Source organism: Acinonyx jubatus, chromosome D2 (assembly GCF_027475565.1).
Source record: "Acinonyx jubatus isolate Ajub_Pintada_27869175 chromosome D2, VMU_Ajub_asm_v1.0, whole genome shotgun sequence".
Lineage (NCBI taxonomy): Eukaryota > Metazoa > Chordata > Mammalia > Carnivora > Felidae > Acinonyx > Acinonyx jubatus.
Window position 1 is genome coordinate 56,190,583 of NC_069393.1, and position 12,825 is coordinate 56,203,407.

Sequence of the window (12,825 nt, forward strand, 5' to 3'; positions counted from 1 at the left end):
ACCCTACAGGCCAGGGGTGCATGTGAAAGTGTTTGGATTTCAAGCAAGAGTGATTTGACCACATGCTGTATTAAAGAAGAGAAAACTACTCAGAACAAATATATGGAGAAATAATTAGAGTCTGAGACTACATATAGAAAAACCATTTAAGAGAAAGAATGATAAGGTTTAAAATAAAAATGAGAAGAAGCTGGGATGTGAGTGATACTAAGAAGTCAGAAATAACAGAACTTAATAACTAACTAATGGAGTATGTGAACAAAAGAGAGGAATGAATGTAAAATGGCCTCCTGGTCTGCACCTTGGGCAAATGGTTATGGTGTCATTAACCAAACGTGGGATAGCAGGAAAGGAGACAACCTAAGGATTTGGAAAATGTTCAGTCCTTTTCATAGTTAACAGAATTCTAATTTAAACAGCCATGTGGCACAGTCTTGCATTAATTAAAATAGAGTAAATTAATAAAAATGACTATAGTCATTGCTGTGGGGTATTGGGGGAAAAGATATACTAATACACTGCTGCCCTACAACCTGGTGAAGTCATTCTGAAAAGAAATTTGGCAACAAATATGAAAGCCATAAAAATTATCATATACTTTGACCCAGAAACACAACTTTTTGGAATATAGCCCAAGGATATAATTCAAAAGAAATAAAAAACCTATTTGTATAAAGATGTTTATAGCTGTGCTATATATTACAGACAAAAACTGGAAACAACCCAAATGCCCAGCAGTGAGGGAATGTTTAAGCAGACTTTGGTACATTAATGCAATGGAATATTTCATTGCTATTAAGAATGACAAATATGAAAACTATGTAGAAATAATAAAAGGGCAACATAAAGCAATGAATAAAAAATGCAGAACTCAAAATGATGCATATAGAATGATGATAACTATGTAAAACTATATTGGTATAACCAGGAGGATTGGAAAAGAGCTGGTAATTTAGAATGCTGACATTTTTGTTATTGTTGGTTGAGTTGCTGGGAATGTTTATGTGTTTCAAGTTATAATTCACTGTATTTTTATTACATACACATTAATAAAGATAAATTTCCATTTTTTCTGGCATATAAAATTTTTAAAAGTTCTTATCAGTACCTTTCCTTTTCCCTAATGACTTTCTCTATTCTCTGGAGTCCTATTAGTTTTTGGATGTATGGGGAAGTGGACTCCATATTCCATGACCTCCTAACTCAGTTAAATCCCAGCCTTTATAGTCATTCATAGCACCATGTTCCTCTCCTTGTTATTGTCTTAATTTTAAGATCAGCTAATTAATCTCCATGTCTCCCTTACCATACTGTATACTCCATGAAGGCAGAGAAAGTATCTGTTTTTGTTTATGATTACATTCCTAGTTCTGAACATAACACCCAGAACATAGCAGTTACTCAAGGAACGTTTGCAGGATGAGTGAATTGACCCTGTAGGCCATGTTAGTGAAAAGGCATTTCAGTACCATGAAATACATTGATGAAATCATTACGGAAAAAGGACAATCCAAAAGAATAACTACATGGATTAAAATGATAGTCACACACCTTGCTTTATTATATATTATGAACTATGAATAAAGTTCTATACATGTGATTCTTATTCCTCAATTGTAATACATAAAATGAAATCAAACTATTTCCATCACAACCCCCTCCCACACACACACAGAGTAATTTTAAAGTTCAGTGAAAGTATGCAAAAGGAAACCAAGAGCTGAATTTGTGGGTAGGAGCCAAAATCATGAAATTGTTGTGTAAGAAAAAGGGGAAGTTGCTCTTGAGAGACAAGGGGAGAAAAGAGAAGGATGGGGAAAGGAGAGCTGAAGTAAGGACTTAGGGATTCTTTGTAAAAAGGAAAGTGCCTAAAATTAAATTTCAGGTTATTAATGTTGTTACACTGTAAATCTGTATGCTGTCCCAAACCTTCAATAATGTCTGCTATGTTAATTACCTTAGATCAAGACTAGGGCACCACAAAAGGAGGAGAGAGAGTTCTAAGAGCCATTAAGTCACAAGGGCCATCCTGGAGGTTAGCCAAAGGTTTCTCTCCTCAGATAATCTCTCTTTGTATTCATATGGCATTTATCTAACCTCATTTAGAATGTGCACTTCACAGGAAAATGTCTTACTCATCTTTGAATTCTCAGGAATAACCATATTCATCCCAGAGTATGACAGGATGGCACATAACAGGTGGGTCTTGGTGCATACTCTGTGTTCCGGGGGAACTTCTGACTCTCCCCACTTCATAGTTCCCACCCTTCCTGCTTAAGTCACATCTCCACTTTGGGTCTTGGATTCAACATACAGCCTTCCTCTTCTTCAGCCTTCCTCATAACATTCCCTCAGACATTCCCTTTGACCCTATATAACTGGACATAACCTGCATGGGTTCAACTGGGCCTGGCCCACCAGCAAGACTGGGCATAGTGCCTCATCCATAACCAATGCTTAAAATGATTATTAGATTCAGTCAAAGTAATCACATGGTAGCAATTCTCTAGAATACCTACTAATGAGTCTATCAGTTAAGTAGTGCTTGAATCTACAAGTAGTAATAGTGATTCTCAAATTTTTAATCCAGCTCCAACGGCCAGGGTTATGTTAAGGTTTACTTTCTATAAGAGGTCACAAGAATACAGTAATAGTATTTTGACTTTTTAAAAATATAAAATGCTATCAAATGCTTTAATATTAAATGTGTTTTTTAAAACAGTGTAATCCCTTCCAACCTGCCCAAGAGATTGTGATACCCTTCCCCAGTCCCACCACCTCTTGCTGACTGTGGAAGGCCTGGAGAGATGAGAAGTTCTTCCGTTGTTTGATGGAGAATCATTAATTTAGAGTTGGGGAAGTCACTATGGAAAAAGTCTCTCCATCTTTCTTAAGACTACAAGTAACCAGGAAAAATACAAATACATTAATCCATTACACTTATGAATAGTGTCATACGAACTGCTAAAAAATATGACCTACCCATCTAGGAGGGCAATGACGTTCTTCCTGGGCCGCCCAATATTAGGGCCATACAAGCTGGCTCTGGAGTAAATCCGGATGGGCTGCAACAGGCTCTTCAGCTGGATGTAATCCTTTCCCAACTGGCTGCCATTTACTGCCCGGCCATGCATGGTTCGATAGTTATTCGGCTCTAGATTAAAAGCAGACATGCAAGTCAGAGTTGAGAAGGGTAAGGCTCTGCCAACCTTTTCCTGTCCACATATCTCTCTGCTTTTTTCTTAACAATTAATAAAATAGCCAAAAAGAGGGTGTGAACTAGTTTAACTCGAGGAACCATCATAACAAAAAGTCAAGTGCTATTTTACCATTCTCCTCATTTTCAAATAGTCTTTCAAAAGATCTCCTACTCCACAAAAGAGAGACCATACTGATTTTGAGTGATACTTTATAATGAATTATAATGAATAATACTGGGTTGAATATTGTCTCCCAAAGTTCATGTCCACCTGTAACTTCAGAACATGACCTTATTTGGAAATAGGGTCTTTGAAGATGTAGTTAAGATGAGGCCATATGGGATCAGGGTGTACCCTAAATCAAGTGACTGGTGTCTTTACAAAAGAAAGGAGAGGGAGGTTCAGGTACACAGACATACTGGGAAGAGGGCCATGTGTCGACAGAGGCAAAGACTGGAGGGATGATGTTATGCCAAAGATCGCTGGTAGCTACCAGAAGCTAAGAGCAAGGCATAGAGTAGATTCTCCCATAGAGCCTCCAGAAGGAATCAGCCCTGGCAATGCTCTGATTTTGGGCTTCTGGTTCCTTGAACTGTGAGAGACTAAATTTCTGCTGTTTTACACCACTGAGTTTGTGGTAATTTGTCATGACAGGCTTAGGAAACTGATATAAATGGTAAGAAAGCAAGGCTTTATAAAGATGGTCATTGTACCAAAAAGAAAAATCTTGGGGTGTCCGGGGAGCTCAGTCAGTTAAGCATCCGACTTCAGCTCAGGTCATGATCTCACAGTTCATGCATTTAAGCCCCACGTCAGGCTCTGTGCTGACAGCTCAGAGCCTGGAGTCTGCTTCAGATTCTGTGTCTCCTTCTCTCTCTGCCCCTCCCTTGCTTGCACTCTGTCTCTCTCTGTCTCTCAAAAATAAACAAATGGTTAATAAAAAAAAAAAAAAAAGAAAGCAAAAGAAAAATCTTAATTTTCAATAATAACAAAGTGGCTGGGTTAAACAATTTAGAGTACAACATCCTCCCTCAGTTTCTATTAACTTGGTGTTCTAAAAGGGCAAGGAAAATCCTAAAAACCAGCAGCTCCACTGCTGGAAAGAGCTAACTTGATTTGGAATGAAGCACATGCCCCAGGTAAGGCCAACACCTTGGTTACCTACAAGTTTTGATACTGGTAGGGTCAAGAAATTGACCAGCAGACTTGCTAGAAATTTAACAGGGAAATTTTGGGAATAGGACAGTCACAGTGGGCCTTGATAAGCCCACACATACCCTTTGTAGTCTGGAAAGCTGTGTGTGCTCAGTAGACTGGAGAGGGCACTAACTATCCATGTACTGACAGATGAATGTGAAACCTAGCACATTCATAAAGGAGACATAACAAAGCATGTCAAAAAGGAAAAGTCGGTGAGAATTGTAAACTGTTTAAATTTGGAATGTGTTCCCCAAATCACACACAGATCCACTGGCAAAGGTTAGAAGTCTTACTGGCTTAAGGTAAGCACAACCTCTAATCAATCATTGTCTCACCATTAAGCTATGATGACTCAGGGGCAATTTTTAGGAAGCTGGCCTAGACAATGATTAAAAAATAGAAAAACAAGATATATCAGCAGCTATAAAATGCAAAAGAGACAGATGCTACACTATTAGTCCAGGTAAGTTACTAAACAAACAAATAAAAAAGAAACAACAGAAACAACCTCTGAGATGGAGGATTTGGAATCTAGAGTTGTTCCAACGTATCATTTAAAATGTATAGTTTTCAACAACAACAAAAATTACAGCATGCAAAGAGATAGGATAGAGGGATCCATAAAGAAGAAAAAAAAAGTAGTCAATGGAAACTGTCTCCTAAGAGAGAAGGACTTCAAAACTACTATCATAAATATGTTCATAGAACTAACAGGAACAATACAAAATTAAAGGAAAGTATGATTGTATCGACTAATCAAATATAAATGAAAAGAGATATTATAAAAATGATCAAATGAAAATCTGGGACCTGAAATAACTCTTCACATACAGAGGAACACAATGAAATTATCAGCTGAATTTTTACCAGAAATAATGGAGGTCAGAAGACTGTAGAATGACATATTCAAAATGCTGAAAGAAAAAAAAATTGGCCAAGAATTCTATATGTAGCAATCTATCCTTCAGAACTGAAAGCAAAATTTACATCTTAAAGTTTTTTTTTAAGTTTATTTATTTTGAAGTGCAGAGCCTGATGGGGTGCTCAAACTCACAAACCACAAGATCATGACCCGAGCAAAAATCAAGAGTCAGATGCCTAACTGACTAAGCCATCGGGTGTCCCAAAATTTAGACCTTAACCAGAAAAACAAAGAACAGAACTTGTGAGAAAATCTGCCTTACAAGAAATAAGAAAGGAAGTCTTTTAGGTTGAAAGGAAATGATACCAGATGGTGACTCAAAACCACACAAAGAAATATAGAACACTAGTAATGGCAATTACATAGAAAATATAAAAGATAGTTGAAAATATCCATTACTCTCCTTTTTTTAAGTTTATTTAATTTTGACAGAGAGAGAGAGAGAGTCCATGGGGCTCAAATCCATGGACTGGGAGATCATGACCTGAGCCAAAGTCAGACACTTAACCAACTGAGCCATCCAGGCACCTCTCCATTACTCTTTTTTAATGAATTTGAATAATAGTTGCATAAAAACAAAAATTATAAAACTGTGTTGTTGGGCTTATGACATATGAAAATGTAATGTTTATAATAATAATGGCTACAAAACAGAGAGAAATGGAGTTCTATTGGAGTAAATTTTCTATAGTTAAGTGGAATTAAGTTAGAATTACTCTAAAATAGATTGTAATGAATTCAGATATATTACAATAAGAAATTACTAGGAAAATAAGTAAAACAAAATAAAAACAAAGAAATTAAAGTGGTACATTATACAATATCTCTTCTGCATAAAAAGGCAGTACAGGATGGTACAAAAACAGACACTCAGATCAATGGAACAGAATAGAGAACCCAGAAATGGACCCACAAACATATGGCCAACTAATCTTTGACAAAGCAGGAAGGAATAATCAGTGGAATGGAAAAAAGACAGTCTCTTCAGCAAATGGTGCTGGGAAAACTGAACAGTGACAAGCAGAAAAATGAATCTGGATCACTTTCTTACACCATACACAAAAATAAACTCAAAATGGATGAAAGACCTAAATGTAAGAAGGAAACCATCAAAATCCTCGAGGAGAGAGCAGGCAAAAACCTCTTTGACCCTGGCCGCAGCAACTTTTTATTGAACACATCTCCTGAGGCAAGGGAAACAAAAGCAAAAATGAACTACTGGGACCTCATCAAAACTAAAAGCTTCTGCACAGTGAAGGAAACAATCAGGAAAACTAAAAGGCAGCCGACGGAATGGGAAAAGATATTTGCAAATGACATATCAGATAAAGGGTCAGTATCCAAAATCTATAAAGAACTTATCAAACTCAACACCTAAAAAACAAATAATCCAGTGGAAAAAATGGGCAAAAGACATGAATAGACACTTCTCCAAAGAAGACATCCAGATGGCCAACTGACACATGAAAAAATGCTCAACGTCACTCATCATCAGGGAAATACAAATCAAAACCACAATGAGATACCACCTCACACCTGTCAGAATGGCTAACATTAACAACTCAGGCAACAACAGATGTTGGCGAGGATGCGGAGAAAGAGGATCTCTTCTGCACTGCTGGTGGGAATGCAAACTGGTGCAGCCATTCTGGAAAACAGTATGGAGGTTCCTCAAAAAGTTAAAAGTAGAACTACCCTATGACCCATCAGTTGCACTACTAGGTATTTATTCAAGGGATACAGGTATGCTTTTTTGAAGGGAAACATGCACCCCAATGTTGATAGCAACACTATCAACAATAGCCACAGTACGGAAAGAGCCCAAATGTCCATCAATGGATGAATGGATAAAGAATATGTGGCATATATATACAATGGAGTATCTATCACTCGCCAATCAAAAAGAATGAAATCTTGCCATTTGCAACTATGTGGACGGAACTAGAGGGTATTATGCTGAGCAAAATTAGTCAGAGAAAGACAAACATCATATGACTTCACTCATATGAGGACTTTAAGATACAAAACAGATGAAAATAAGGGAAGGAAGGGAAGCAAAAACAGGGAGGGCAACAAAACAGACTCTTAAATATGGAGAACAAACAGAGGACTACTGGAGGGGTTGTGGGAGGGGGGTATGCTAAATGGTTAAGGGCATTAAGGAATCTTACTCGTGAAATCATTGTTGCACTATATGCTAAATTGGATGCAAATTAAAAATAATAAATTAAATAAAATGGTAAAAAATAAAGGCAGTACAGGACAAACAGAGGAACAAAAAATGAAATAAATGGAAAACAGCAAGATGGCAGATATAAATTCAACAATATTAACAATTACATTAAATGTAAATGGACTGAACACTCCAGTTAAAAGCAGAAATTGTCAGGATGAATAAGAAAACTAAGATCCAACTAAACAGACATACTTTAAAGTAAAAGATACAAATAGGTTGAAAGTAAAAGGATGAAAAAAGATATACCATGCAAACAGTAACCATAAGAGAGCTGGAATGACAATACTAATATCAGACAAAATAGACTTTAAGACAACAGTGTTACTGGACATAATGTGGGGCATTTTATAATGATAAAAGTGTTAATTTGTCAGGAAGACATAACAATTATAAACATATACATACCAAAAACAGAACACCAAAATACATGAAACAAAATTAAATAGAAAAATAGAAAATCCAACAATAATAGGAGACTTCAATATGGTATTCTTAGTTATCAGTAGAACAACTAGGCAGAAAATTAGCATTGATATAGGAAACTTAAATAACACTATCAGCCAACTTGACCTTATTGATATCCTTAGAACACTCCACTCAACAGTGGTGTACCCATTCTTTTTTTAGTGTATATAGAACATCCTTCATGATAGACCATATGGTAAGCCATCAAACAAGTCTCATATATTTAAAAGGATTAAGTCATATAATGTATGTGCCCTTCTCACAACAGAATTAAACTAGAATTCAACAACAGAAAGAAATGTGAGACATCTATAAATATATGGAAGTTAAATAATCCATGAGTCAAAGAAGAAAGTGGAATTAGAAAATATTTTTAATGAAATGAAAACAAAAATATAGTATGTAAAAGCACATGGGATGACACCAAATGCATAATCCATGAAAGAAATAATTGATTAATTAGACTTGATTAAAATTAAAAGTATTTGCTCTGCAAAAGACAATTTTATGAGAATGAGAAGACAAGCCACAGATTGGGAGAAAATACTTGCAAAAGACACATCTGATAAAGGACTGTTATCTAAAATATACAAAGAACTCTTAAAAATTAGCAAAAAAGAAACAAATGACCCAATTTAAAAATGGGACATAGACTTCAACAGACACCTCACCAAAGGAGATATACAAATGGCAAATAAAAAATGTGAAAAGATAAAAACAATATGAAAAGATGCTCCACATATGTCATCAGGGAAATGCAAATTAAAACAACAATTAAATACAACTCTATACTATTAGAATGACCAAAAATTGTTAACACTGACAGCACCAAAAACTATGTAGAATGTGAAGCAACAGGAATGCTCAGTCATTGCTGGCAGAAATGACAATTGATATGGTCATTTTGGAAGAGTTTGGTGGTTTCTTATAAAACAAAACATACTCTTACTATATGATGCAGCAATTGTGCTCCCTGTTATTTGCCCAAAAGAGCTGAAAATTTATGTTTTTACTTTTGGCTATGCATGGATTTATGGCAGCTGTATTCATGCTGTATTCATGCCACAACTTGGAGGCACTGAAGATTTTCTTCCATAGGTGAATGGATACATAAAATGTGGTACTTCTACACAATGGAATATTATTTAGTACTAAACAGAAATGAGGTAGCAAGCCATGGAAGAACCTTAAATGCATAACATTAAGTGAAATAAGCCAACCTGAAAAGGCTACATAGTGTATAATTCCAACTATATGACATTCTAGGAGAAACAAAATTAGGGAGAGAGTAAAAAGATCAGTGGTTGACAAAGGTTGAGGACAGGAGGAAGGGATATATAGATGGACCACAGAGGATTTTTAGGGCAGTAAAAATATTTTGTATGACACAATAGTGCTGGATGTGTCATTGAACATTTGCTCAAATCCATAGTATGTTCATACTAAGGTAAACCATAATGTAAACTATAGACTCAGGATGATTATGATGTATCACTGTAGGTTCACCAATTGTAAAAAGTGAACCACTCTGGTGGGGGATGTTGATAGTGGGGTAGGCTATGCATATGTGGAAGCAGGGAATATAAGGGAAATCTCTACTTTCTTTTCAATTTTGCTGTGAACCTAAAGCTGCTCTAAAAAAAGGTGCTTAAAAAAAAATAGAGAGCCACAATGAGATATTAGGGATGCACAGACAGAGAGAAGGCCATATGAGAACACAGAAGTTGCCTATCTGCAAACAAAGAAGAGAAGCCTCAAAAGAAACCAGGTCTGCTGATACCTAGATTCTGGACTTTGGGCTTCCAGAACAGTAAGAAAATAAATTCTTATTGTTTAGGAGATAAAAAGACTCCTATATTAGAAAAAAAGAAATATCTCAAATTAGTAATCTAAGCTTCTATCTTAAGAAAGCAGGAAAAGAAGAGACAACTAAACCCAAAACAAGAAGAAGGACTGAAATAATAAAAATTAGAGTGGAAATCAATGACATAAAAAAATAGAGAAAATCAATAAAAGCAAAGGTTGGTTTTTTGAAAAGATCAACAAAACTGACATACCTTTAGTTGGACTGATCAAGAAAAAAGAGAGAAGTCACAGAGTATCAAAATTAGGAATGAAAGAAGGGACACCACTAAGGACCTCACAGTAATTAAAAGGATAAGGGACTACTATGAACAACTTTATGCCATTAAATGACTTAGATAAAATAAAAAACTTCTGATAAAGATGCAAATTACTAAAACCAATTCAAAAAGAAATAGAGAATATGAATAGGCCTATAACAACAAAAGACACTGGATTAGTCATTATAAATATTTCCACAAAGAAAGCTCAGATGGATTAATTGGTAAATTCTATCAAATATTTGAAGAAAAAATAATACCAATCCTTCACAAACTCTTCCAGAATATGGAGGAAGAGGGAACACTTCTCAGCTCATTTTATGAGGCCATTATTCTCCTGATACCAAAATCAAACAAAGACATCACAAGAAAAGAAAATTACAGATGAATATCCCTCATAAATATAGACCAAGAAATCCCCAACAAAAGAGTTACAAAGTGAACCCAGCAATATATAAGAAGTATTCTAATACCGTGGATAAATAGGATATACATCAGGAATGCAAGATTGATTTAATATCAAAAACCCAACTAAAGAAGGGGTGCCTGGGTAGCTCAGTCAGTTAAGCGTCTAACCAGCTCAGGTCATGATCTAGCAGTTTGTGGGTTCAAGCCCCATATCAGGCTCTGTGCTGACACCTCAAATCCTGGAGCCTGCTTTGGATTCTGTGTCTCCCTCTCTCCCTGCCTCTATCCCACTAGTGTGCACTCTCTCTCCCTCTCTCTCTCTCTCCCTCAAAAAAAAAAAAATATATATATATGTATATATTTAAAAAAACTTAAAAAAACCCAACTAATGTAAAATATCATATTAATAGAAGACCAAAAACACATTATCATCTCAATAGGTGCAAAAAAAAGAGGCATTTGACAAAATCCAACACTCATTCCTGATAAATATTATCAACAACTATGAGTAGAAAGGGAATTCTGCAATCTTATAAATAGTATGATGAAATACTGAAAGCTTAATGGCAAAACATCATGCTTAATGCTGAAATATTTAACGTTTTACCCCTAAGACTGTGAACAAGCAGGAATGTGTATTCTTGCCACTTACATTCAACATTTGTATTAGAGGTTCTAGCCAGTGCAGTCAGCTAAGGAAAGAAATAAAAAGCATCGCAATTGTATAGAAAGAAGTAAAACTGTCTGTATTCTGAGACAACATATGCTGCACGTAGAAAATCCTAAATGACTCACACATGTGGGGGAAAAAATACAAGACCTAAGAAATAAATTCAGCAAAGCTGGAGGATAAAAGATCAATATATAAAATCAATCATATTTCTAAATACTAGCCATGTACAATACATAAATGAAATTAAGAAAATAATTCCATTCACAATTGCATGGGAAAAAAACAAAATACCTAAGATTAAATTTAACAAAAAGAGTGCAAAACTTGAACACTAAGAGCTACAAAACGTTACTGAAATTAAAAATTGAATAAATGGGGAGATAATTGATGTTCATGGACAGGAAGACTCAGTATTGTTAAGATGGCAATTCTCCCCCAAATGATCTATAGATTCAATGTTATCTCTATTAAAATTCCAGCAGCCTTTATTGAGAAAATTAGAAAACTGATCCTAAAATTCGTGTGGAAATGCAAACACCTAGGATGGCCAAAACAATTTTTAAAAAAGAACAAAGTTGGATGATTTGTACTTCCCAATTTCAAAACTCATTACAACGCTATTGTAATCAAGACAATGTAGTCCTAGTATAGGGACAGACATACTTATCAGTGGAACAGAATTAGGAGTCCAGAAATAAATCCATTTTTGGTTGATTTTTGGCAACAGTGTTATGAGAATTCAATAGGGAAAGGATAATCTTTTAAATAATGCTGGACAACTTGATAATTCACATGCAAAAATATGAATTTAGACTCTAACTTCATGCTACACTCAAAAATTAATTTGTTATTTTAACTTGTAGCTCAAATGTAAGAGCAAAAACTATAAAACTTTTAGAAGAAAACAAACAAAAAAACACTTTGTGATTTTGGGTTAAGCAAAGAAATGATACCAAAAGTATGACCCATAAAATTAAAAATTGATAAATTGAACTTTATCAAAATTCAAAACTTCTACACTTCAAAGGATGCCATAGAGAAAATGCAAAGATAAGCTATAGACTGGGGAAAATATTTGCAGATCATATATTTGACAAAGAACTCATATCCAGAATATATTTAAAACTTTTACAACTCGGGGCGCCTGGGTGGCGCAGTCGGTTAAGCGTCCGACTTCAGCCAGGTCATGATCTCGCGGTCCATGAGTTCGAGCCCCGCATCAGGCTCTGGGCTGGTGGCTCAGAGCCTGGAGCCTGTTTCCGATTCTGTGTCTCCCTCTCTCTCTGCCCCTCCTCCGTTCATGCTCTGTCTCTCTCTGTCCCCCCCAAAATAAATAAACGTTGAAAAAAAAATTTTTTAAACTTTTACAACTCAATAATAAGGTAACTCAGTTAAAAGGGCAAAAGATTTGCGTAGACATTTCACCAAAGAAGATGTAAGAATAGCTGATAAGCACATGAAAAGCCGTTCAATATCATTTGTCATTAGGGAAGTGCTAATTACGGCCATATTAAGATACTACTTCAAACTCACTAGAAAGGTTATAATCAGAGACAGACATTAACAAGTGTTTCCAAAGATGTAAAAAACCGAGAACC

At 35.5% G+C, this 12,825-nt stretch overlaps 1 protein-coding gene across 2 annotated transcripts in view; it reads right to left on the reverse strand.

Moving 5' to 3' along the window:
* The window catches only part of HPSE2 (heparanase 2 (inactive)), a 660,017-nt gene that overhangs the window by 232,984 nt on the left and 414,208 nt on the right, over nt 1-12,825 (reverse strand). For both annotated transcript variants that reach the window (XM_053207788.1, XM_027062819.2), the window contains exon 5: nt 2,983-3,154. In XM_053207788.1, the coding sequence (XP_053063763.1) occupies nt 2,983-3,154 (172 nt within the window). The remainder of the gene's footprint in view (nt 1-2,982; nt 3,155-12,825) is intronic.